The sequence below is a fragment of the Ochlerotatus camptorhynchus genome, unplaced genomic scaffold (assembly GCF_037179485.1).
Source record: "Ochlerotatus camptorhynchus isolate MF236.1 unplaced genomic scaffold, CSIRO-AGI_Acam_v1.1 ptg000330l, whole genome shotgun sequence".
Lineage (NCBI taxonomy): Eukaryota > Metazoa > Arthropoda > Insecta > Diptera > Culicidae > Ochlerotatus > Ochlerotatus camptorhynchus.
Window position 1 is genome coordinate 17988147 of NW_027040818.1, and position 25691 is coordinate 18013837.

The 25691-nt window shown below is 38.7% G+C and overlaps 1 protein-coding gene across 5 annotated transcripts in view; it reads right to left on the reverse strand.

Annotated features, from left to right (window-relative positions):
• The window catches only part of LOC135708322 (titin), a 280525-nt gene that overhangs the window by 41985 nt on the left and 212849 nt on the right, over positions 1-25691 (reverse strand). For 4 of the 5 annotated variants that reach the window (XM_065230329.1, XM_065230330.1, XM_065230331.1 and 1 more), the window contains 3 exons: positions 13490-13596; positions 13242-13425; positions 12026-13181 (listed from right to left, as the gene is read on the reverse strand). The exons of the other annotated variant lie outside the window; for it this stretch is intronic. In XM_065230329.1, coding sequence (XP_065086401.1) covers positions 13063-13181; positions 13242-13425; positions 13490-13596 — 410 coding nt within the window. In that variant the 3' untranslated portion in view covers positions 12026-13062. Of the gene's footprint in view, positions 1-12025; positions 13182-13241; positions 13426-13489; positions 13597-25691 lie in introns of those variants that run through there. 5 annotated transcript variants of the gene reach the window in all.

The window sequence follows — 25691 nt, forward strand, 5'->3', positions numbered from 1 at the left end:
GTGCGATAAAGGGTTATTTTTTTTCCATAATTTAATATTTCTACAAGTTGATGCCTCCTTTAGTCGATGTTGTATGTAATGTTAATTTGATTATATAACTCTATATGTCAAAGGCTCTCCAACATTATGTGATTCTTATGTAAAAATCAAAGGAAATTCAAATACATTGGTGGTCATATTCACTAATGCAGCGATAGGGAGAAGGGGTTTAGGGTTTAACCAGCCCCCCCCCCCCAATAGAGTCTTGAGACAAATACAAAATTGTCTATTCATGCTACAAGCTGTAGCACTTTTTCAATTTGAGTGATTTTTTCTATGGACCGTTAACTAAACACTAAGAAATAACTAATTTTACACGTGACGGAATCCATCTTTGACATAAAAGATGAGACGTAAACAAACATGTCATGTAATATTAAGTGCTCCGAGACTGAAAAGTTCGTTGCTCGACGAAATGTACGTTTGATGGAGCTATACTGCCGTTTTACGCATAACTGTCCCACGTTCTATGCAATTCTTACGCACAGTGGGACTCTTATGCGTATAACGGCAGTATATTTCGCGTCTGTTATGACTAAACTTTATGTCATAATTGAGGCTCGTATATGTCACTTTCAGAACACCGAAATCTACCGGAATTTTTCTAAGTGTGTGTGTACCTCTGGATGTTTATTTTGATTTTCCTACTTATCCTGACAGTTTTTTTTTCTGTATTCTCCTGAAAATGTTTGTCCACATTTCTCCCGGCATTTTAGTTTGACTTAGCTTGGATTTTTTTTTTATTAGGATGTTTTTCAAAACTTCTCTTGGAAGTTTCTTCTGACTCCCCATGGACGTTTCTGTTTACTTCCACCGAAAGATTTCTAGAACGTCTCCTGGAAGTTCATTCCGATTTTCCCAAGTGCATCTGGCTTCGCTCTGTAGTTTTTAGCTTCATCATATGGGAGTTTTATCCAAACTTGCTCTGAATGTTCCTTCTCATGAAAGCTCCTTCTGAATTTTCCCAGAAGTCCTGGGGGCTTGCCCCGGAATTGCATGTCGCATTACTCTTAAACAGTTCAAACTAGAGAACAGCGAATAAAACAGCGACGCCATATAGGCATTTTTAAATCCAACTCTGGGTTTCTCTGAGTTTCGAAAAAACTATCAAATACCCTACAATTTGTGTATTTTCAGAACGGGGACGACGTTTTTATGCCGAAAAACGAAGTCCGACGCCATTTTGGAATTCAAGATGGTGGCCATTGATTTCAGAATACTATCAAATACTTTACAAGGTGGTTCGGAATAACAGTCACTTTTAAAAATGGTCCTCACGATTGAACGCTTGCATGTTTTTTGATATCCCTATATTTTACATATACTGCATATATAAATTTCAAATTAGCATACTTTAATTCAAATCTCTTAAAATTTACTTTTAATTACCAGCATTGCAACGTAACTAAATTGAACCACAACTGGCACGCACGTTCTAGTTCCAGCACTTATGGAGTCCTGTCGATGCTTCTAAGCTCTGATATTGAACGGATTTTCAACGCACGGTTCCTTTTTATCACAATAGTGATGGGAAAAATAAATGTTTCGTTTTTTCGATGAGATTTCAGTTTCGAAAAGATAACACACGAATCCTACCATCAATACAAGATGATATTTATACACACGTTAAAACAAAAATACTTAAACATAAACCCATTTTACCCATTCAGAAATGCATAATTGAGAAATCGGTGACAGTCATTCTGAATCGGAACGAAGACATGGCAAAAATCAATGTCCGACGCCAGTGTGGAATCCAAGATAGTGACTCCCATAAAAAAAAAAAACTGCCAGGTACCCTACAATATGGTTTTTTTGGAACAGATTTTTAAATCCAAGATAGTGGCCATTGATATCAGAAAAAAAAAAACTATCAAATACCCAACAATATGGATATTTTCAGAACGAGGACGACGTGTAGGTACCGAAAAATGGAATGCCAAAATGTCAGATTCCAAAAATGGCGTCATGGATCGATTTTCAATCTATCATAGGGCACCATCATATAGGGCAATCTAACTGTGGTGGCCAGTCTCAATAAAACAGAGGGCGTAGAATCAAAAATTACGTCGGACATCGATTTTGGCATCTACACGTCGTCCTCGTTCCAAAAAATACTTATAGTACTTTCCAGTTTATCTGTAACTGGAAGCCATCATCTTGGAATTCAGTATAGCGTCGGATAGCAATTGCTAGTATCTAGCTGTCATCCCGATTCCGAAAATACCCATTTTGAAACTGCAAGTAGCTATCTTGGATTTCAAAACATAAATTTTCATTCTCTAGACGTTATCCCGATATTGAAGAGTATTTGACCGTTTTTCCCGCTTTTTCTTAAACTATCTTGGATTTCAAAATGACGTCGGACATCAATTTTTAATAAGCGCCGGGGGTGTAGTGATAAGCGTGATTACCTCTCACCCCAGTAGGCCTGGGTTCAACCCCAGTCGGCACCGCCGGGATGTTCTGAGGCATAATATCTCTGATCACGCCTTCCTTCGGAATTGGGGATTGAAGCCGTTGGTTCCCGGTTCATGAGTTGATGTGTCGATAGGTAGGGTCCAGTTGTGGGAGCTGCCTCCCTGACGTCGGTAGCATTGGTGCTCAGCACGGGAAACAAGATCGACGGAAAACAAATCAAGGAAAAAAAAAAATCAATTTCTGGTCTTCAGATGTCATCGCAATTTCGAAAATACCCATAATGCAGGGTATTTGACAGTATTTTATGATGGCACTTTTCTGAAACTGTTAGCCACCATCTTGGCTTGCAAAATGGTATTGTACTTTGATGTACGGTCTCTGAACGACACCCTGATTCCGAGAATAGCCATTTTGAAGGGTATTTGACAGTATTTACACTTTTTTCTGAAAGCGGAAGCCACAATATTAGATTTCAAAATATCGCTGGACAATGATATCTAGTCTCATATGTCACCCCGATTCCAAAAAAAAAATCCATATTAAAGGGTATTTGAGAGTATTTCCTTCTTTTTCGGAAGCAAAAACTGCCTTATTGGATTTCAAAATTATGTCGGACATCTATTTTCGGTCTCTAGACGTCACCTCGGTTACGAAAATACCCATATTGTAAGGTATTTGACAGTATTTCCCACTTTTATGAAACCAAATGCCACCATCTTGGAGGTTAGAATGGCGTCGGACATCGATTTCTGGTCTTTAGACGTCATTGTAATTCCGAAAATACCCATATTGACGGGTATGTGACAGAATTTCTCATTTCTGAAACCGGAAGCCACTATTTTGCATTTAAAAATGGCATCGGACATCGATATTTGGTCCCTAAGCGTCACCTGATTCCGAAAATACCCATATTGAAAGGTATGAGACAGCATTTCTCACTTTTCAGAAACCGGAAGCTCCCATTTTGGACTTCAAAATGGCATCTTACATCGATTTTCTGTCTCTAGACGTCACCTCGATTGCGAAAATACCCATATTGAAAGGTATGAGACAGTATTTCCCACTTTTCTGAAACCGAAAGCCACCATCTTGGATTTTAAAATTGCGTCGGACATCAATCCCGGAAATTCCAATATTGAAGGAGATTTTACTCTTCAACGATTATTCATTTTCCTCTTCCATCCAAACCATGAATATGTGTATCGCTCTCTCAAATTCGGTGAGAACACTTTTTCATCTCCCATTTGACACCGAAAATATTCGATAGTGTGTTGCTGGAGTCCAAGCAGGAGTGCAGCATCTGACCGATTGAGTCCAATGTAATTTAAACAGATGAGTCGATATGAATTGGTCGGCTCTTTTGTTTGCCTGCTGTTTAAATTTTTTTTGTTTTCCTTCGATTTGTTTTCCGTCGATCTTGTTTTCCGTGCTGAGCACCAATGCTACCGACGCGCCAGGAAGGCAGCTCCCACACCTGGACCCTACCTATCGACCCATCAACTCATGAACCGGGGACCAACGGCTTTACTTCCCTTCCGAAGGAAGGCGTGATCAGAGATGTTATGCCTCAGAACATCCCGGCGGCGCCGACTGGGATTGAACCCAGGCCTGCTGGGGTGAGAGGTAATCACGCTTACCACTACACCACCGGCGCCGTTTGCTGTTTAAATGTATGATGGAGTTTACCGTCAACCATTTAAACAGCGGTAGAACGCTAAGAGGAAGAGGAGACCAATGGCTTTTTTTCTCTCGCGAAAATGACCTTGCCAAAACTATTTCATTATAAGCCACGCATTCGACTGTCAAAATACAAGAAAATAGATTCCCTGCTGTAAAAGTTCTCGCGGTTCTATACGTTCGCCCGACCAATCAGGCACTGGTTTGACAGAAAATTGGTTCCTCTTTCTCTTAGGTAGAACCACACACAAACAACATAACACTAGAGTCGGTGTATAATGAGTCACGCCAAGAGAAAAACAGTTGAACTCGCATCACGGTTTCCGAAGGATTCCCTTTCTTTTCACTTGGCAACAGAGGACTTCTACATCAACTTTAAATGACTTCTAGCGAGAACCAAAAATAACGGCTGTAGTGAATCATAATACCAGTGATTTTGTCAAATTATCTTATCAAAAATAGTAGAAATTCTCATTACTGATCAAAACCAAACGTATCCCATGACCATTTAATGCTCGCTGCGTGTTTATGATGATTTCTTCAATTTTATTTTATATTTCATTGCAATACCTTTCGTAGACCTTTCATAGCATCGTAATGTTTATTTACTTTGCACGATAGGTAGCCGATTTGACAGTTAAATAGGTAGACTTGGCTTCACTCTTGGCGTGACTCATTATACACCGACTCTAGAAAACGGTAATCCGGATGGTAGAGTGGCCTTGACACTAGTCCCGAAGTGACGTTTATTCACACACATTTTGACAGTTCCTTATGAGGTTTTGCGTTGGAGTGAGAGAATAAGAAAAAGTCCGCCATATTTCACACATAGACTGACAGTTACATATAAGATTTCTCCATAGGAGTAAAGAGCTACAGAGCTCTCATCAACGCCAATTATATCTAGAAATACTCAGAGGGAGAGATGGGCGAAGAAAACAAAATACAATTCGGCAGCCTTGTACCTAAATTATCTTGCAGCCCTTGCTTGAAGCTAGCATTATTCACATTCGATTTACGTGAAAAATAATAATTGAGTGTATCGCATTGCACATTTCTTGTTGCCATTAATTAATCAACTAAGATCAATTAATCAATAGAGTTAGAATATTGTTTTTGAATACAAAAACTAGTTGAAGAAGTACACAAAACATAAAGGTGATTGATTGCAATACAAATTTAATATTGAGTCGGTGTATAATGAGTCACGCCAAGAGAAAAACAGTTGAACTCGCATCACGGTTTTCGAAAGATTCCCTTTATTTTAACTTGGCAACAGAGGACTTCTACATCAACTTCAAATGACTTCTAGCGAGGAAAAATAATAACGGCTGTAGTAAATCATTATATCAGTGATTTTGTCAAATTATCTTAACAAAAAATAGTAGAAATTCTAATTACCGATCATTACCAAACGTATTCCATTCCATCCCATATTGAATGCTCTCTGCGTGTTTATTATCATTTCTTCGATTATATTTTATATTTTATTGCAATACCTTTCGTGGACCTTCATTGCAAAACCTTTCGATAGCATCGTAATGTTTGTTTACTTTGCACGATAGGTAGCTGGTTTGACAGTTCGATAGGTAGACTTGCCTTCACTCTTGGCGTGACTCATTATACACCGATTTTACATAACACATTGAATATTTCTCATTGCAAAACGTCGTGGCTAAAACATTACCGCGATCTGCACACTTAATCTAGCTCGGTAAAAACCCCAACAGCTGGTTACCTCGGCATTTACTTTTGCTGGTATCTCTGCAAAATATCTGTTTGTTGACTGATATTTCAGCAAAACGGTATTTGTTAGCTGAGTCTCGGCAATTGTTTTACTGAATCTCTGCAAAATAAATTGCAGAACTACTCGGCTGTTGGAATCTCGGCGAAAAAAATTAAGTGTGTGTTGAGTACACTGTGGTGGGTAGTATGCTGAACAGATGGCGGTAGTGTGTAAATGTCGAACGCAAGGGAGTTGACTGTGCGCACCACAGGTGGTGGTACTGCCCACTACGATACTTTTACATTTTGTTCAATGAACAACTTGCTAGAGTTATGTATGTTTGTCTGTGGTTGAACGTTGGTAACACACAGGGTGGCCAGACCTACCGATCTATCGGTAGTCCTACCGATTTTTTGGATGCCTACCGATTCACAGACGGTAGGTTCACAGGTAGGTTCAAAACTACCGATTTTTCACTTTTACTACTTACTACTTACTAATCACAGATTTTAAGGCTGTGTTCCATTTGGTGAATTTTAACTTAATCTTGAGTGCTTCGAAAATAAATTATAGTGTTCGAAAATCTCTCTGTTGTTGATCGTTCGATTTTTGAGAAGGTGTTTGTCAAGAGTTAGTTCTAATCGATCATAAATAAGTCTGCAAAAATAGCAGGTTTATTTGAAATTTTTACATCTGTCAAATTTAAGTGAAAATTCACCATTGGAACACAGCCTTAGTAATCTTGAAAAATGTTCAAAACCTATGTTTTGTTTTCCGTTTAGTCTGTCAGTTTTATCGAACGCAATGTGTTTTGCATCTCCAATCCAACGTATACACGGAGAAAAATACTACCCAAAATTTGAGTTCATTTCACTTAATATTGAGTTCAGCCTCTCACTTGCACTCGTTATTGTTGTCAAAAAAGGAACAGAGAGAGAGATTCGACTCAACGATATAGTTCAGCTCAAAAAGTTACTTATGAGTAAATTGCATATTCTCAAATTTACGTGAATTAAACTTAATTTTGGGTAGAATATATATAAGAGTAAGTATTTTTTTGCTGGTGTTAGATGGAAACTACTATATGCGACTTACTAAAATGTGGGTTGTTGGGCTGAACCCCGGAATTGAGGGAAAAGTACTTAATTTTGGGTAGTTTTTCATCTCCGTGTACGGTAAGAAAAAAGCCCCCAAAAGTAAGTTATTTTCACTCACCTCGGCACTATGATGCAGGACCCAAATATAGGTAAAGCGGGTCAAAGTAGTTTTCAGTTACTTGTGTGGAATTCGTATGGAATTTTTCACTAGCTTTCTACCCAAAAGTAAGTTAGTTGTACCCAAAAGTAGGTAAATATGATAATACTCAACACGTTGGGGGTTCCCACACTTTACTACCCCTGTGGGGTGGGTTTGCTCCTCCGTTTTTGACAACATGAAAAGGAGAAAACCCAACTAACAGTTTTCACAATGTAAACGCTTAACTCATTTCATTTATGCAGCCTCAAGCTGTATTCAAATTCTGAACGATATGAGAAAACTTTACTCAACCTCTTTACAAGCAAATCTGGCGAACTTAGTCAGCTACTTATGGCTGTTGGGACGGTTGTGACAAGCTCTTTTGAATATCCATTAACGCTTCTATACAGCTGTTTAGTTAAGAGTGAACTTGAAAAACGCATGTGCAACCTTTTCCCGGTTATCCAATAATCACTACACAGCTTTCTCTAAATATTGTTTATGCTTTTGGAATGAATTAAGTTTGCTGTGAATTAAATTAATCGAAATTAGTTATAAGGACATCACCAAATTATTTACCCTGCATCGAAACCTGGAATCGAACTCGAGGCGACCGCATTGGCAAACCTTGAGACTACCAACTGTACTACGCCAACACTTTGAAATGATGTAAAAACATCATTCTGCCCTTCTACAGCAAAATAGCTGAGTAGAGGCTTTATAATAGTGCACATGAATCACTTTTCTCGACTAGTTACTTCAGCTTTGTAAAGGAGCAGAGTAAAAACTGTAAAACTGCACACGTCTAAAAATAAGCCTAGTTGACTGTGAAAATGCTTCCAAAGTAGTGCTAACACAGTTTATTAGCTGAGTACAGGTTGGGTAGTTGTTGAAAAAGCACTTTTGATGTTTATGTTATTCAGCAAGAGTGGTTGGCTGCGTAGAAGCCATCAATTGAGTAATACCTATATTCACTTTATTAGCTTTGTTTTGCAGCTACAAGTTGTAAGTTGATTAGTATGTGCACACTTAGAAAACCTAGTTTTACACGTGAATCCATCTTTGATAAAAAGGATGAGACGTAAACAAACATGTCATGTAAAATTAAGTGCTCCGAGACTGAAAAGTTCGTTACTCTTCGAAAAGTACGTTTGATTGAGCTGAATTTCGCGTATAATATGACTCAACTTTATGTCAAAATTAACGCTCGTATATGTCAGTCTCAGAGCACCTAAATTTACATGGATTTTTCTAAATGTGTGTATAAAAGTGACATTAGCTTTTTTTGGCTGTTGTTATTCAGTGCGACTGACAAATTGAATAATGGTTGTGAAAAAGCTGAGTGAACGCTCTCCAAAACTGTGTTGATACCTTCTGCTTCACAGCAAAACATAAAATTTAATATTACATCCAAGAGGATGCACTTCATGCACTGTATTAATGACAATTTTGTCCCTTTTGGCAAGTAATATTTACACCATATTTTTGACACGATTGAAGTGCATTCACTTTGATGTGATATCAAAATTAATTTATCTGCAGCTTTTTTCAGGTACTTCAGAGCAAAACGCTGGAAAAGTTGGCTTATAAAGCTGAAAATGTTACTTGGAAAACTAGTCAAAAGTTGGTAAAAGTGAACTTGCCGCCGTTGGGTACTTTTTTCTTAGCGTGTACGAATGATTTTTTTAATGTTTAATCAACTTTCTCTGTCTGATGCTATTTTCTGTTTCTCCCTTTTTTGATTTCGTGAACAAATCCGATTCCATTTTCATGAATGAAAAATCATGAAATGAAAAAACTTGCCATCCCATGAAATCGTAACAATAATTCAGTGCAAACATTTCAAAGGGGCGTAATTGCTTTTGTAAACAATGACTCAAGCCGTCAATTTCTCGCGAATGAAATCTTACATCTCCAAAATTACAATACTAGCTGGTAGAGGAAACATTCATCTACCTGCTGGTGTCATTATTTTTCATGAGTGAGCTTTTATTCGCGAGAAATTGACGGATAAAGCCATTGTTTACAAATGCAATTACGCCCCTTTGAAATGTTGGCACTGAATTCATGATTTAGCCATGGAAATTCATGATTTCATAATGCAGTGGAATCAAGACCGCTACAAGCGTTACACGTACTTGGCAAACCGTGTTCATAAACCACACTATATATGTATCTCTTATACGCCTTTTGTCTTTCATCTTATACAAGTACTGATAGTCTAGTGGCAAAAGTATGGGTTTAATAATTTCAAGGTTTTTGGTTCGAATCTAGTCTGATGCTTTATTTTAATCTTTCTAAAATTTTTGGTTAAAAGTTAAACCCATGAATTTAGCTCATAATTTCAACTCGGATGATTCATGATTTTGGGAATGTTTGCTGCGTTACGGTGTATTTTCATAACATGAAAATACGCTGTGTTCATGAAATCATGACTTATGTATCTAATTTCGGAGATCGGATTTTTTCCCGTGTTCCGTTCGTCCTACTCGCACTTACTTGTTATTCTTAATTGTTATTGTAAATATTCGCATATTTTTGAGGGGTATGAACTACTCATATCATTGAACCGATGGTTGTACGATGAATCTCTTTCTGTTTACCTTGTGTTTAAAACTAATGTCGGACACCTACACGCAAACCAAAAATCTATTACAATGAATGTTAGTTCCGTTTCCTATCATCCTCTGTTCATGAACATCGCAACGAATGTTAGAAATTGACCATGGAGGCGATGTAATGGTTTTTTGTCTTTTTTATTTCGTGTTCTATCTACGCTTTCGACTATACCAGTAAGCTTGTAGAACGACGCACATTGTAGAACATTGTAGAACGACGCACACACTTGCCTCGAATCTCTCCAGCAGAAAAAGCATACGAAGTCGAGTATGCGAGAAAATGAGCGCTTCATGTTTGCTTTTAGGCTATCAGGAGCATGGAGAAAGCAGTGGAGAAAGCACAGGTCCAATGATCACAAAGTTCGTGGTTCGAGTCCAGTTGGCAATCTGATTCCTATTTTTTTTCGACATAACTAATTGACCTCACTAATACACTCTACATTTTTTGGTCTCCAATTTTCTTGCATTGGACCGCAGCTAGGTATATCGTATCCTCGGTTCATGCGGTCTCCACTAACATCCTGTGATGATGAATCCCACATAATTGTAAGCGAATCTTACATCCCCATACACCCAGGTCAATTTCTAACATTCGTTGCGATGTTCATGAACAGAGGATTGGTTTGCGTCTACCGACAAAAGTTTTGAGAACCTACCGATAATAAAAAACCCGAATTTATCCACCTATGGTGTGATCAGACCCTTCTTACTTATTCAAGTTTATTTATTTTATTGTCATTATCAGTGACCAAGCCCCCCACCCCCGTGTCATCCAGTGACGCTACGCCACTGCCTGGGGGTACCCGGAATATATCCGGGTGTAGCCTATTTGGTGAGGCTACCAATCACCTTATCATCGTATTTTAATGTGATTTAATGGGTTTTAATTCAATTCATATTCAAGCAACTTCCCCGGGGTACCCGAAACATGTCCAAGTGTGTCCAATGTGGTCTGGAACACTTAACACGACTTGCATTGATCTTATTTTTGAATTCTGTAGTAATTTGATGTGTCGCATGATGGTTTTGATACGTTTTCTGTTAAATCCAGCGTGAAGGCCCATATTCACCGGATCTTATTCCGGCCATATCTCCGGAACCGGTTCACCGATTCCAAAACCGTTCAATAGCGACCACAAGACCTATCATTTGGCGCCGAGTTTGTCCAAATCGGTTGAGCGGTTGCTGAGAACCGTGAGCGCATTCATTTCGTTACATACACACACACATACACACATACACACGTACACACACACACACACACACACACACACACACACACACACACAGACATGTTCCGATCTCGTCGAGCTGAGTCGAATGGTATATGACACTCGGCCCTCCGGGCCTCGGATCGATAGTCGGTTTTTCAAGTGATATCTATACCCTTCTTTGTAAGAAGGGTAAAAAATAATCTGGCCACCCTGATAACACATTCAATCGTCCATTTTACGAAATAACAGGAGCCAGCCTGACAGAATTTTACATTAATTTTGCTTTTCACAGCCGTTAGGTTACTACCTCATGTCAAAGTTCATTCATAAATTGAAAAATCAGCTGATCAGAAACTTATCATAAAATGTTCTGTTGGATTGAGCCAACTAAGGACCAAAACAAGAGAAAAAGAAGAAGTCACTGTTTCTAGCGTTCTGAATTATAAGGGCCTAACTGCGCTCATGTATGCTTTGTTGTGTAGCTTGTGAGCTAGCGCATAAAAAAACCGTTGATGTTTTCTGCTCGATAGAACGGCAATGGGCGATTACGACGAAGTAGCGCTCTACCGTATATTGCGACCAGAATGTGGAATAATGCTATTTAATATAATACGAAAAAGTTGTCACCGGTAGGGGTGATCAACGTAAAATGCCTTACATCACTGTTTTATTTGTAAGTATTTACCATTACCAATTGATTACCAATGCGTATCAGAACTTTCTGATTATGATCCCACAAATCTAATGAGTAGTATCTACTCTATTTGGGTCTGAGACCTGAGAGGGTGGTCAACACTGCCTATTATATTGTACGATACAAAATCATTTTCCATGGTTTGACCAATTGCTCAATCAATTGAAAATTGGAAGATGATATCGTCAGTGCAATGTTCAGGAAAAAATGTTTGACTTACATATACCATCAACCTTGATCAGCTTTTAAACCACGATTCTAAATTATCACCATGACCATAATATTGCCAGTACTGAAGTCAAGGTTCCAAATACTGATGAATATCCGGCTCGAATGTAAATTTCAATTCAATGACTCTGGAGCAGCAGTTTTTCTTTCAACTCCATTTGGTCTACTCAGCTTTATTTTAAATTAATCTCGATTTTATTCAATCAACCTGCTGTTTACATAGTTAACCCTTTGGGCGGTGCAAGACCATATTACATAACGTTTATTTTCTGTTTTCTCATGTTTCAAATGATTCGGAAGCGCGAAGATAATTTCATAATAATAGAAGATAAACGGAAATTCCTTCGGCTTATGCAAGTGTTTGTGTGAGCGATTTTTGAGTGACCGAATGATTATAAAGTGTGAGGCAGATAAAAACAAAAATGTTCGGGGGATGAAAAAACAATTAATGTCTAGCTCATTCAGATTTTCATTTCAAAATTATTTATAGATCATCATCAGCGTATTTTTTTTTTCGTCCACTGGGTAAAGCGGGGGTCAAACAAGTACATTTTTTTTTGCATGTCGATTAGTTCTGGTTCAGTTTCTGCGTTTTTTTTGGTAAATTTTCAAAGAACATTTTTCACTTTTTTTTTTCTCGTTCCAACGATTGATTGGAGGACTAGATAGAGTAAATTACAGTTATCGAATATAATCTCCAAACGAAAAAGTGATAATTTTTTTGCCACATCAATCTGTTGGTGGGAGGGGGGGGGAGGGTAAGTAAATTATAAGCTAAAATAAATAACTTACGAGGTTCCTTTCACATTTCGTAAATAAGTAAGAACAAAATGGGACGTAGAAAACCACTAAATAGACAACGAGTAAAAGCAACACTTTACATAAAAAGAAAAAAGTTCTTGAAAACTATACTCTTTCTCCTTTCATCATTTCTCATATGGTTACTTAAACGAAAAAGCTTACGATTAAAATAAAAACAAACATATTTTCTTTCGTTTCTTTCAGCGTTTCTGACATGGTTCTGATTGTTTCTCAGTTGAATTTTTTTTTTCGATTTTCCTAATATCTTTCTGATTTTCCGTTGTTTTAATTAACTGTTCGAATTGTTTGCTATCGATCCCTTTCTCCTTCTTTGGTTTCTTAATTGATGAATTTCGTGTGTCCAATTTCTGTTAACTCTCGTCTTCCTCTTTTTTCTCAGATGAAAATCTAGAAATCCGTCACGACGGACGCCGTTCTCCAGTCGCTATCGATCACGATCAGATCGGCACAGGTCTGGTTGTGACCCAGGTGGTTCTCGGCTAGGCAGCTGTAGTTGCCAGCGTCACCTAAAACGAAATGGATTCCATGATGGAAGTTATTCACTCGAATGCATCAGGAATACCGACCTTCGTAGGCAACCGGAAGCGAGAGGCGGCACAGCCCATTCCGGTACTCCGGATAGTACCGCTGACCGCTTTCGTCGATCGGTACGTTGTTCTTGGTCCAGCGAATCGCAGGTGTAGCATCGCACGCGACGATGCACTCGAAACGCGCCGGCTGTCCACTGACGACGGCAATGTCCTTCAGGGGCTACAATCGAATGATACATAAGGTAATGAGACTGCTCTTGGCAAACGAGAGGATCGAAACTTACGGCAACGAATAGTGGCAGCTTGGTGGCGATGGCCGGTTCCTGTGGGTGGGGCTTAGGAGTGCAAGTCGCCGAGCGATTGTAACCCTGAACTGGGGTCGATTGTTGGTCTGGTGGCAAAAGGAAGCAATTTTTTCGGAGTTTGAGATTTCAAGTTGGACTCGAACCGATGCGAGCGGAAATAGAAGTTGGCTACAAACGGATTGTGCTGGCAAAGCGATGCGAGATGCTGATTAAGCGCGATTTGCTGTGTAGTTGAATTCATGCGAGCGAGAGCGATGCGGCGACGAAGCTGCGAAGCGACTTGACGGATGCTGATTATTGATTGATTGACATGCACTTTGCGGTACAGGAAGTAAAAGGCACACAGTTGAAATTTCAGTACTTACCGATGCAGGTTTGTTAGAGTTTTGGCTTGGCACACACACACACAAACACTAGAGTGGAACACAATCACGATTGTTAGTATTTTAAAAAAGCAGACTCGCACAAACCACAAACAAATGTTGACTATTTATGAGCAAGAATTTGAGGACATTGATGAACATCACGTTTAGAATAAGGTAGGTACCATATTACAGTTGTAATCGCTTCTTATCTTCAATGGAATGTGGATGTACATGAAGGCACATGGTAGGTTTATTGCAATCATATTGTATTGAAATCATTCAAGTTGATTCACCTAATTTCTTAAGATTATCAAAACTGTCTTCTTCTTCTTCTTATTCTTCTTCTTCTTCGCATTTCAAGCTTATTGCATATCGCATATTAGCTTATTGCGTGCTCTCAACTTAGTGTTCTAGATGCACTTCCACAGTTATTAATTGAGAGCTTTCGATGCCTGTACCATTTTTGCATTGGTATGATTGTGTGGCAAGTTCAATCATACTTCTATGCCCAGGGAAGTCGAGAAATTTTCCAACCCGAAAAATTCCTAGACCGGACCGGGAATTGAACCCAGCCACCTCCAGCATGGTCTTGCTTTGTAGCTGCGCCTTTACCGACTGAGCTAAGGGAGGTCCCAACTGTAGATTGTGCAAATTGTGAACTTATGAGTTGTGATGAACACCTTGCAAAAGTTAGCTGTATGTCAAAAGCATGCTTAGACATCTTCTGATTGACAGAGTTCTGAAATATTCCTCAGGCATTTTCTTAGAAACACACTATTCAGTTTGAGGCTGCCGTGGGCAGTTTTCGAGAGGTGCCCAAGTAACCACCAAGCCTGCTAACTACCCGATAATCGCCCTTTTTGCGATATAAGGTAAATATAGGGTTTTCGAACTTTAAATCAGTCGTATAGCAGCGTTATATAGCATAAAGGGCGATTAACGGGCTTGTTGGTTACTTGGATGATCCCCCTGCGTGGACAATCATCCAGTTTGAATAAAAATTAATGGACCGTGGACATTCTCCATACCAAGCAACATTTTCGGTTTTTTCATGGTTTTGAAGAGGGCTTGGAATGGACTTGAGGACCATAATAAAACCGGAAATGGTACTTGGGATCCCCCCTAAACTGCCCACGTGGTAAATGGACAGCTCCTTACATCTTTAAACATAATAGTATCGAAATCTTCTCAAGAGACGCCCAGGTAATAATTTGATGCTCGGGGGCGACCCTGGCGTAGTGGTTAACATCCATACCTCTCACGCCAAAGTTACGAGTTCAAATCTCACCCCCGGACAAGTCACGAATGACCCAAGAGTGTTAAAGTGACTATAATAATAATAAAAAAAAAAATAAATAAATAAATAATAATTTGATGCTTAACAAGTGTTGTTCAATAGATTTTAATTCAACCTTAGTTTGAATAATTGTTGTTCATAGACCACGTTAACCTTTGTTAAGCTTTTGAACATCTAAAACTGGTGATTTTAATCAGCCAAAAGCTAAATACCCAACAAACATTGGAAGCTGCACAACAGCTTATTCAGGTTAGAATAAGCTTCTTCAGCTAGAATATGGATTATTCAGCTTTTAATCAGCTCAAATTGTAGTTATATAAATTAAAAGCTTTTTAAGCAGTCTTCTTAATCCCTTATTTGGCCTTCTAGTTTTATTATAAAAAAAAAATAAATAATGGAAAACAGCTTCATATCTTATATATTTTTATGGGACAACAAGATGCTGACTAATTGGATTTACATATTTATATTGTTATTATATGTCTAATAATTACCTTAGCATTTCGGGATTCGACCTACTGGGCCACTAAAGCATATGTGCGGCAAAAGGTATGCTCATTAACTTGAAACACGTCAAAATTAGTTGAACAACAGCAACCGGAAGAGTATTGTACAGCAATGCAGAATTGTAAACAACAACTGGTGACGGTAAACAATCCTCTCATTTTCAAGCGTAGTCAACACAACGAGGACACTAGACTGCCAATGAATGTATGGGAAAAATTTTACCATCAATTTCGCTAACAAACCATATACAAAATGTTTATTGCCTTGAAAAATGACCCTATGCAAAATTTGAGCTCAATCGGACATGATTTAGGGGTGGCGCAAACGCGTCAAAGTTTGACTTTTTTCACTCTCGAAAATCTCCCAAGGAGGGGGAGGGGTACATGAAATTTCGGAAATCAACCACCCTAGACCACCCTAATGAAGAATAATTGGACCACCCTAGTGAATTATTTCGTATTAGATCCTAAATGGTGGTTTAATTCGATATATAAGCAGGTTGGAGACAATTGTGAACAGTTGAAGAAGCCGACTCATCAATCTTCTATATTCCATATAGAACTCATGAAAAAAATCTAAGTCCCAAAAAGTCGATTTTTGAAAAAAAAAAAAAAAAAAATCGAGATGGTCCACCAAATCTTGACGTTTCATGCATTTTTAAGACATTTGGCATCAAGTTTTTTTTTTTTATTTCCGAAATTTCATGTACTCCCCCCCCCCCTCCCCTTGGGAGATTTTCGAGAGTGAAAAAAGTCAAACTTTGACGCGTTTGTGCTACCCCTAAATCATGTCCGATTGAGCTCAAATTTTGCATAGGGTCATTTTTCGAGGCAATAAACATTTTAATAAATATAAATATTGAAAAATGTACAGTAGAAAACTAAACCAACAAAATCTTCGTATTACATTAGGTAACGAAAATATTAAAAAATGTGAAAATGCAAAAGATCTAGGTTTTATTCTAGATTCTAAATTGACATTTGTGGACCATTATAACACAATAGTACATAGAGCAGGCAAAATGCTTAATTTTATAAACGTCTCCACTTTAAAGATCCTTATACAATAAAATCACTTTACGTTGCGTATGTGAGGTCAATATTAGAATATTGAAGAGTTCTTTGGTCACCTTATATGAAAATGCATGAATAACGAATAGAGTCAATCCAAAAGCAATTTTTATTATATGCACTACGTAAGTTAGGTTGAACCATAGAGGTAACTCTAAGACCACTGGGTCCCGAAGAAAATCATTATTATTTTTGGCTCACTCAGTACCAGAACAACGGTCCCAAGCAGTCCCAAGCTATTTCACTCACCCCTGCATGTTCTGCATGAATCCACACACCCCTGATGTTATCTGTCAAACTTTCATAGCGAATCAAAACAAACATAGTGTAGTAATAGAATTTCAACTAGAATAGGGTACGTTAATCGTTTGCTTGGGACCAATAGGCTACTAAAGTGGTGAGCCAATTTAAAATCGTTAGTTTCGTATTGATTGTTGGTTGAACGGCTTTTCCTCTTCCGTCATATGAAGCACGTTAATTGTTGATCAGCATTCAAACATTGAAAGAACGTCGGGATTACGCAAAGATTTCTTTACTGAACAATATCATTGCGCAACGCATTGACTCAGCTGATCTATTGTCATGATTTAATGTGTATGTACCTTCCCGACAATTACGCAATCGACACTTGTTCGCAGTAGATCGCCATCGGGCCAATAACGCTAAATTTGGACGGGTAAATCAGATGATGACTGTTTGTAATCATCATTGTGAAATGATTGACCTAAATATGCCCTCAACAGAATTAAAAATATAGTTCAGAACCCTGATAAGTCATACAACATAAGTCCTAATGTTAATATGTAGTCTACGGTTTGATTGACTCACGAATAAACAAATAAATAAATAAATACACGCAATTATAAAAAAACGCATGATTTCACTAGGTTCGTAGCACTGTGCGTGTGTAGCATTGGTGCTCAGCGCGGAAAACAAGATCGGCGGAAAACAAATCAAGGCAAAAAAAATTGACACATATTTTTTGTGGATCATTTCACAAATCACCCCTTCCATAGGAAAACGATATAGAGGTTCTCAGAATTTCTCAAAACTTGAAATTAATTATAATCCTTTTGTTTCTTACCGCAGACTACCTAGGGAACCATGGGTGTCCATTGATGTATATTGACTGTAACATGATGACGACGCATAGGAGTATTGAGCGAAAACCCAAAACCAGAGATTTTTCGTTTCAGAAAAACACAAATTAACTCAACTGAAACTGATCCCAAACCAACTGAGGAGAAAAAGCAGTCACGCTTCCCGAGCATCAAATTTAAATCTTAATTTGATGTTGTGATGTCGCTGATAATGATAACACAGGTTGCTGTCATTATAGTCGTTTTAATTCAATACATTTTTTGATGATCAAATTTGTTATTGGTGGGCGTTGGCCAAATTTGGATTTTTCAGATATAGTCCTAAATAGGACCTAGATTATTTAATACTCTAGTAACCTCAAGTTCGTGCTCTGTCACAATGTTTCATTGTGATTAATCAACACTCAAAGGGGTAAAATATAAAATTTGGGGTAAATTTGAAAGAAAGGGAACTTGGAGTGAAGAGCGCACTGCCCACTGGACGATTCTGAAGCCTGGCCAAGTGAGTAGGGTAAGGGTTTATTTGATTTAACGTCATTTCCAATGTGTATACTGATACATTCAAACCATTGGCATTTGAGATAAGACAGAGATAGGATGCGGAGGGCCCGCTTAGGAAGAGCGTAACCCATGTTATGGTTACCATTTATTAAATAGTTCAGATAGGCTAGAAATGACAGGTTTATAGTGAAAGAATGTACCATATTGGGAAAGCATAATTTTCATAGGGTTCAGAGCGGCTGAGCTGTTTGTTTGTAGTTTGACCTTCCTTCAAAACCAATTTGGCTCTAGAACAATTTTAAACTTTTTCTGCACTATTCACATGTTGCAATTATTGAAAAGAGCTCGATATAAGATAGCCACAGAGAACAGACGTTGAGGCTCCAAAATTTCTCTAAAAACTTGTGTAAATGTTCCTATTCGACTTAAGCGCCACTAACGGCGACTTCCTCACTTAAAAACCTTCTTTGACAACATGATGGCACTGGCATTGCAAAACTTACACTAGACGCTAAGTGCTGGTAGCGCCAAGTGCCAATTTTCAGCAGATAATTTATCGATACTAGCGCCAAATTGGTCGAAAGTGATAAATTTATAGAGGAAATCAGGAGATGCTAGCGCTACGTAACGGCAACGTTTTCACTTAACTTTACACAAGTTTCTGACCGAACTTGGACGTCTGGTCTCTGTGAGATAGCTTAATACAATTAAATAGAAATGCCAAAATTTTACCGAGTAGTTTAGCTGTTCTGATTTCGGTACAGTTTGTTGAGGTCGGGTATAGTTTCTGAGTATGGATGCCCATTTTGAAATAACTCATATTAGCACAGAGTAATAGTTTTATTGCTAGGGAACTTTCTTTTGGGATCGTCTTTTCTTCATACAATTCTCATTATTCATACTGAGGCCGTGCATTGGATCTGACGTGTTTTGTTTATGCTGCTGCTTTATTTTTCGCGAATTTTACTGAGTGTTTAGTGAACATTTAGTAAGAGAATTGAAAAACTCCGTCAACTGAAACTTAATCAATAATTTCGTGTGTAAGTGCTCGGTTGTTACAACAAATAGAAACGAACGGATTATTAGACAACCACAAGTGGACAAACCGGTGGGAGATAGAAGAGTGTTGTGCTTGTAGATGGAAGCGAAGAAATTTCATCCCGTTAAATTTATGGATTTTGCGTTGCTCCGGATTTTTTTCTAACATATGTGGATTGTATCAGACGACCAAGACGTATTTCAAGACTATACATTCCGTGCAAGCTTTACCACAAACCGGATTACCCTGTGAAGCGAACCGTCTACAATTGCGACTTCCCCTCTAACACATCATGCCAGCTTGTTAGGTTCACTTGGCCAGATTTGGTGAGTTCGTTCCATTTTGTCCTTTACAATATTTTCATACTTAATTTCCGAGTACTAGTACTAGTGATACTACAAACATTTCCAACTCATTAAATACGCGTCAATCAAGCAATACCGCTTGGTTGAAAGTCCCAGTACATTATTAATGATTCCTACATTGAAATGTATTGGAGCGGGGCTTAGCATATACGAAAAAAGCTTCGGAATGCTTGCGTTCTTGAAATGGGCTTTAGGAGTTGTGATAGAGCTGTCACCTTCTAACTCCCGGATTTAAGCTTCTTGAAATTATTTATATAAAAGATGGTTCCAGGAGGATTTTATCCATAATGCCACTGCCAGTCAGTGGACAAATTCATGAAAGAAGGATACATTTTCCAGGATTCTTTCAAGTACTGGCTGTGTATGTGTAGACTAGAGACTAGACTAGACTAGACTACAATTCTCATTATTCATACTATATTAATCATGATCAGTCTTAGAAAATGTTACATGTTTAAGCCCCGTTCTAGATTTGTTTGTTATTCATATCTTATGCATTGCAGCTCGCGAGAGGTTACCAAATATGGGTTCTTTTTCTCATCCACAATAGTTTGGGGGGAGGGGGCGATCTGAGAGCTGAATAGAGACAAATAAAATAGGGAACACAACACTATGACCCAAACGACTAACCAACGCATGCGGCTCACACTTAACTTGTTCTATTTCTTTCTTCCCCTCATGTACCAATATTACCTACATGAGAACAAATGGGAACACGGCCAGATTTTCAATAAAGCAGTCAGAAAGAATTAGGCCATTTTAGAAGGATTAGAGGATAAGAATTGTAAAAGGTGTGTGCTTGCATTATTTACCTATTTTAGAATTACCAATAAGCCACATGAGAACCTCATTTCCTTCAATTACTACTCCATTGCAGCACACACCTAATAATTATATTAATTACTTTATTTGTACAGGCTCAATCGAATAAACTTTACAGAGCCGACACACCTAATAATGATCACTAAAATTCATATAGTTTCAGCATTATCGACATTTGTAATCAAAAGGTGAGTTGTAAAGTATAATTACCATGCATAGATATAAGTTAATGTACCAGAATCTGGACGGACACGAGCCTACCCAGGGGAGGACCCGGATACGACCCCCCATGTGTGTCTAATAATGTCCCATGCCAAATATTGAATAAAAGTATCGGAATTGATGATTGTTAGATAATTCTATAAACAATTTAATAACAAGGATTCAATAGCACCGGAAAATAATAACAGGGATCAAGTGACCTCAGATTCCCGTATATGCTAACCATTATCATACACCATTGTTCGATGCTTTGAATAAGGGAACAACGACCTATGTGAAAATAAAATCACCTCATGGCTTCTAGCATTCTCTCATTTATTGACCTCGCTCTTTTCATTCTGATTTGTTATCAGTTTAGGTAACTTTATTATTAATTTGATGTTATATTTTTCCAGTTTTTCAAGCAAGTGAAATGTATAAGAGAACTACCTTTAAAATATTTATTTGTTCTGCAGATACTTCGTTGAGCATTCGATTAGAATAAATTCAATTGATTTCCCGGGCAACACAGAAATCATGTTTTGCCTACTTTGTAACTCTTCGGTACTTCGAAGATGTCTTCGTCTGTTAACAAGAGATTTCTTCGAATTACACTCTAATAAGGCCGTTTTCATTGCTGATGCAGTTGCACCTAATGAGGTAGTACATACGGTTATATTTTTGTGATGAGTGCCTCAATAAGCAACAGATTTTTTGGAGTTGTATTTATTAAGTGTTATGGAAAAAACAGTATTTGGCCCTTGTTACAGGTGTCATTTCACGGGGAAAATGAAGGGAAGTGACGAATTCTCAACCACGCTGAAGTGATTCCTGGGCAAATTGAATAGGAAATCACATCACCGTGAGTGACAAGTTATGATTTCACTTCGTTTTCACCGTGATAAGGGCTTATGTTTTGACCATGAATTGAGTGCAATATCAGGGTTGTTAATCGATAACTCTATAACGTCTTTTCGTATACGTCTGCAATGGAAAATTCGCATAGCAGGCGCTTACGAAAAGACATTATCGACTTTTTGATTGACAACCCTTGTCAATATCATTCAATCTCACACAAACCAGATTTGTGCATATACAGGGGTTGCTCAAAATAACTAGGATTGGCAAATTTTTGGTCAACTTTGGAGTGTTGTAATTTCGTCAAATATGATCCGATTTTAAATCTTCCAAGAGCATTTGACTGGAAAACTAATATTGTTCTACGGTGTAGCAACGAAAATAATCCTGGTCACCGGATACCGGAGATATTTCGGGTTTCCGGAGGGCTTCTCTAACTTGCTAAATTTTTGGTGAAATTTTATATATGATGCTGGTTAAATATATATATTTTTAGTAGATAAAACAAAAGAAAAACCATTTCTTAAGCGAATCATATGCCAAGAACTAAAATCGGCCTAAATTCAACCGAGATATAGCCATTTCCCTGGAATCGGTTCTGGTGAAGGGTTCTGAATGCGGGCAGATATATTAATCACTCAAAACATACCGTGCGACAGCTCTTTCTTCATGGTTTCTCGTCAATATACTTTCGATAAACTTTAAATGCATCATTGACCACATTGGCCGTTCTCGGGACCTCCGGTATGCCCGGGGGAACCTGGAACAGAGGACAATTGCATTTTTACACCAAAACATGCCGTGCGACAGCTCATTCTTAATGGTTTTTCATGAACAGGTTTTCCATAAACTTCAAATGAATCATTTACCACATTGGCCGCTCTTGGAATCACGGGATACCCCCGAGGGATCCTGTAGCAGGGGTCAATTGCGTTTTTACACTAATACATGCCGTGCGACAGCTTTTTCTGCAAGCTTTTCCATGAGTAGGCTTTTGATAGACTTTAAATGGATTAGTGAGCAAATTGGCCACTCTCGGGACCTCCAGTATGCCCCCGGGGGAACCTGAAGCAGAGGACAATTGCATTTTTACACCGAAACATGCCGTGCGACAGCTCATTCTTCATGGTTTTTCATGAATAGGCATTCATTAAACTTCAAATGGATCAGTGACCACATTGGCTGCTCTCGGAATCACGGGATACCCCTGGGGGGAACCTGTAGTAGGGGGCAATTGCGTTTTTATATATTCTTTCTTTAGACTTAAAGTGAATCATTTACCACATTGGCCGCTCTCGGAACCACTGGGATGCCCCGAGAGAACCTGTATCAGGGGACAATTTCGTTTTAACTCAAAAACGTGCCGTGCGACAGCTCTTTCTTCATGGATTTTCATGAATATGCTTTCTATAGAATAGAAGTGGATCATTGACCACATTGACCTTTCCGGAGTCACTGGAATACTCTGGGGGGAACCAGTAGTAGGATGCAATCACATTTTTTACACAAAACAATGCCATTGGGGAGCTCATTCTGGAACCAGCAGATGCCTCAGGATAACATGTAAGAGGAAAATTGTATTTTCACTTCACAATGCCGTTCGACAGCTCGAACTATCTGAAGTCTTGAAATGAATCATTGACATTGAAATGGAGCAGTGACTAGGGAGAGTAGGTCTTTAAACTCTGGTTGTAGACCAATAAAAGTCTCTCTCTTGTATTAATGTAAGGTGTAGCAAGAGCACAACAACAATACTTTAATGAACAAAATGACTGTCGACGTCAGCTCTGGAGATGTTCGCCAGCACTTTTGTGCTCGCTAGTAAGCATCTGTTAGTGCCATTTCCTGCATTTAAAAATAAACAATAGTGACAGTGTGAATAAACCATTCTTATTTGAAAAGTTGCGCTTAAAATCTGGGTTCCAAAGCTATTTGCTATTTGCAAGGCTATGTATTATTAATGAATTATTATTTATAAATTAAGAATGCCATTTAAAATTGTAGGAAAATTGGATGTTGGACCACCATTTACTTCAATAACAGCTTGGATTCGTCTGGGAATTGATTCATAAAGTTTTTGGATGGCTTCTAGTGGAATGTTGTACCATTCTTGGATCATAAGATGTTCAAGCGTTTTCAACGACGATGGAGGAGGAAAAACGCTTTGAATACGAGCTTACAACGTCGACCAAAGTGGCTCAATTATATTTAAATCCGGCGACTGTGCTGGCCATGGCAGGTGTGTAAAGTCCTCGTCGTGTTCCGCACTACAGGTTCCCCCAGGGCATTTCAGTCAATGTGGTCATCCCAGGAAAGGTCAATGTGGTCAATGATCTATGATCTACAAAAATCGGTAGAACTGTTTCAAACACGCAGTTGGTACTTGAGCGGTCGGTTTTCATCTCTTTTTGCCAGTGGTGGCGGGGGGGGGGGGGGGGACACCCCTCACCATCCCTCTCCAAAGGGGGAGTTTGGTAAAGAGAGATGAAAAAACCGATTTGTACCTTCCTTAAAAGTTGTCCTAGCTCGCTATTCTAATATTTATATGCAATCTTCACACTGCCGTACTCTAACGGAACTATCAACTCTATGCTTTCATCTACTCCATCTATCGTATAAAAATTACCACTTCAGTCTGTTATTTGAAATTACCATCTTCAACTATGTAAATCGTTGACTTCATGTAGAAGTAATATTATTATTATTTATCTTTATTAGGGAGGCTTTCAGGCTTTCAGCCTTGGGCTGGTTCGCCTCCATGTAGAAGTAATACTAAAACATATAGTCAAAGTATCTCTGTCATGCTTCCTGGGTCAGAGCTAGCCGAAATTCTCGTGCTGGAAATGTACAGCTTAATACCGTGAGAATCATCGAGATTGATGAGTATTCACGGCAGCAAATACATATAATCACTGTATTTTTACTAACTGCCACAACGACATGGAAAAAAAACTAAAACTGCTCAAATTCGTTTGGAATATACGGGATAACTTTTTTCTCCCATGATAAAATTTTTTGACCCCATACCAACTTTTTGTTGTCGTAATGAGACCTTTCAATGCCATTCGTGTACATCATAGAACCGGATTTGCCCAATCTCTTTTGTCAATTGCGTAAACTGAAATCAAATTATGATTTCAGTTTGATGTTGATATCAAAATGAATGTAATTTTGATGCTGGACTTTGCTCGGGGTACCAGCAATTTTCTCGGATCAATTCCCGATCCAGTCTGTCCGGACGTCAAATATGTAGACAATTTTTTTTTTGTTTTGCTAATGCCCCACACATCAAAGTTTATTCATCGGCAAACCAAAATTCCACCCGAGAAATTTGCCTGTGTTCAACCATTTGAAAACAATATGCCTGAGCTGCCACCCACGAAAGCACCCCATAAATTTGACGAGTGAACGGTCATCATTGCGTGAAATTTGCGCTCTGTCATGTTTGTACCTCACTCACTCACTCGACACATAACGCCCTACGGAGTGAATGTAAGTGTCCCTTCCCAGCATCCATCCCGACCGTCGCCCGGCCCCGACGAGCTGCAATTCGAGATAATTTAGTGACGTTTCTGCCCATCGACCGTAGCAACGTATGTCGCTGTTTCCCCCCACCGAAGCGATGATGAAAATTCTGCAACCACCTTCTTGGCGGTGCGAAGATGTTACGCGATCCATCCGCGCCGGACGATTTTTATTACCCACTTTTTTCTCGATGTATTACATAAATCTGCGCTGTTTGCTAGGTGGTTCTAACTTTAGCTAATTCGTCAAGATTTTGCCCCGTCCCCGTCAGCATCGATTGGGGCAAATGAGTGGCGACAAATTTCTAATAGGTCTTACGTGCTTCTCGCGCGCTTTCACTTGGATCATATATGTAACTTTCGACAGCGACGGGACGATCGGGCCACGGACGGGTCAAAACTTGCGCAAATATTTCCCTCGCATCTTCTTCTTCATATTTGATGAAGACGGCGGTAAGATTTGTTGAAGACGGGAAATTTTAGCAAACAAGTGTCGGTGAGAGTCACTCGGGCTCGAGATGAAAGTGAGAAC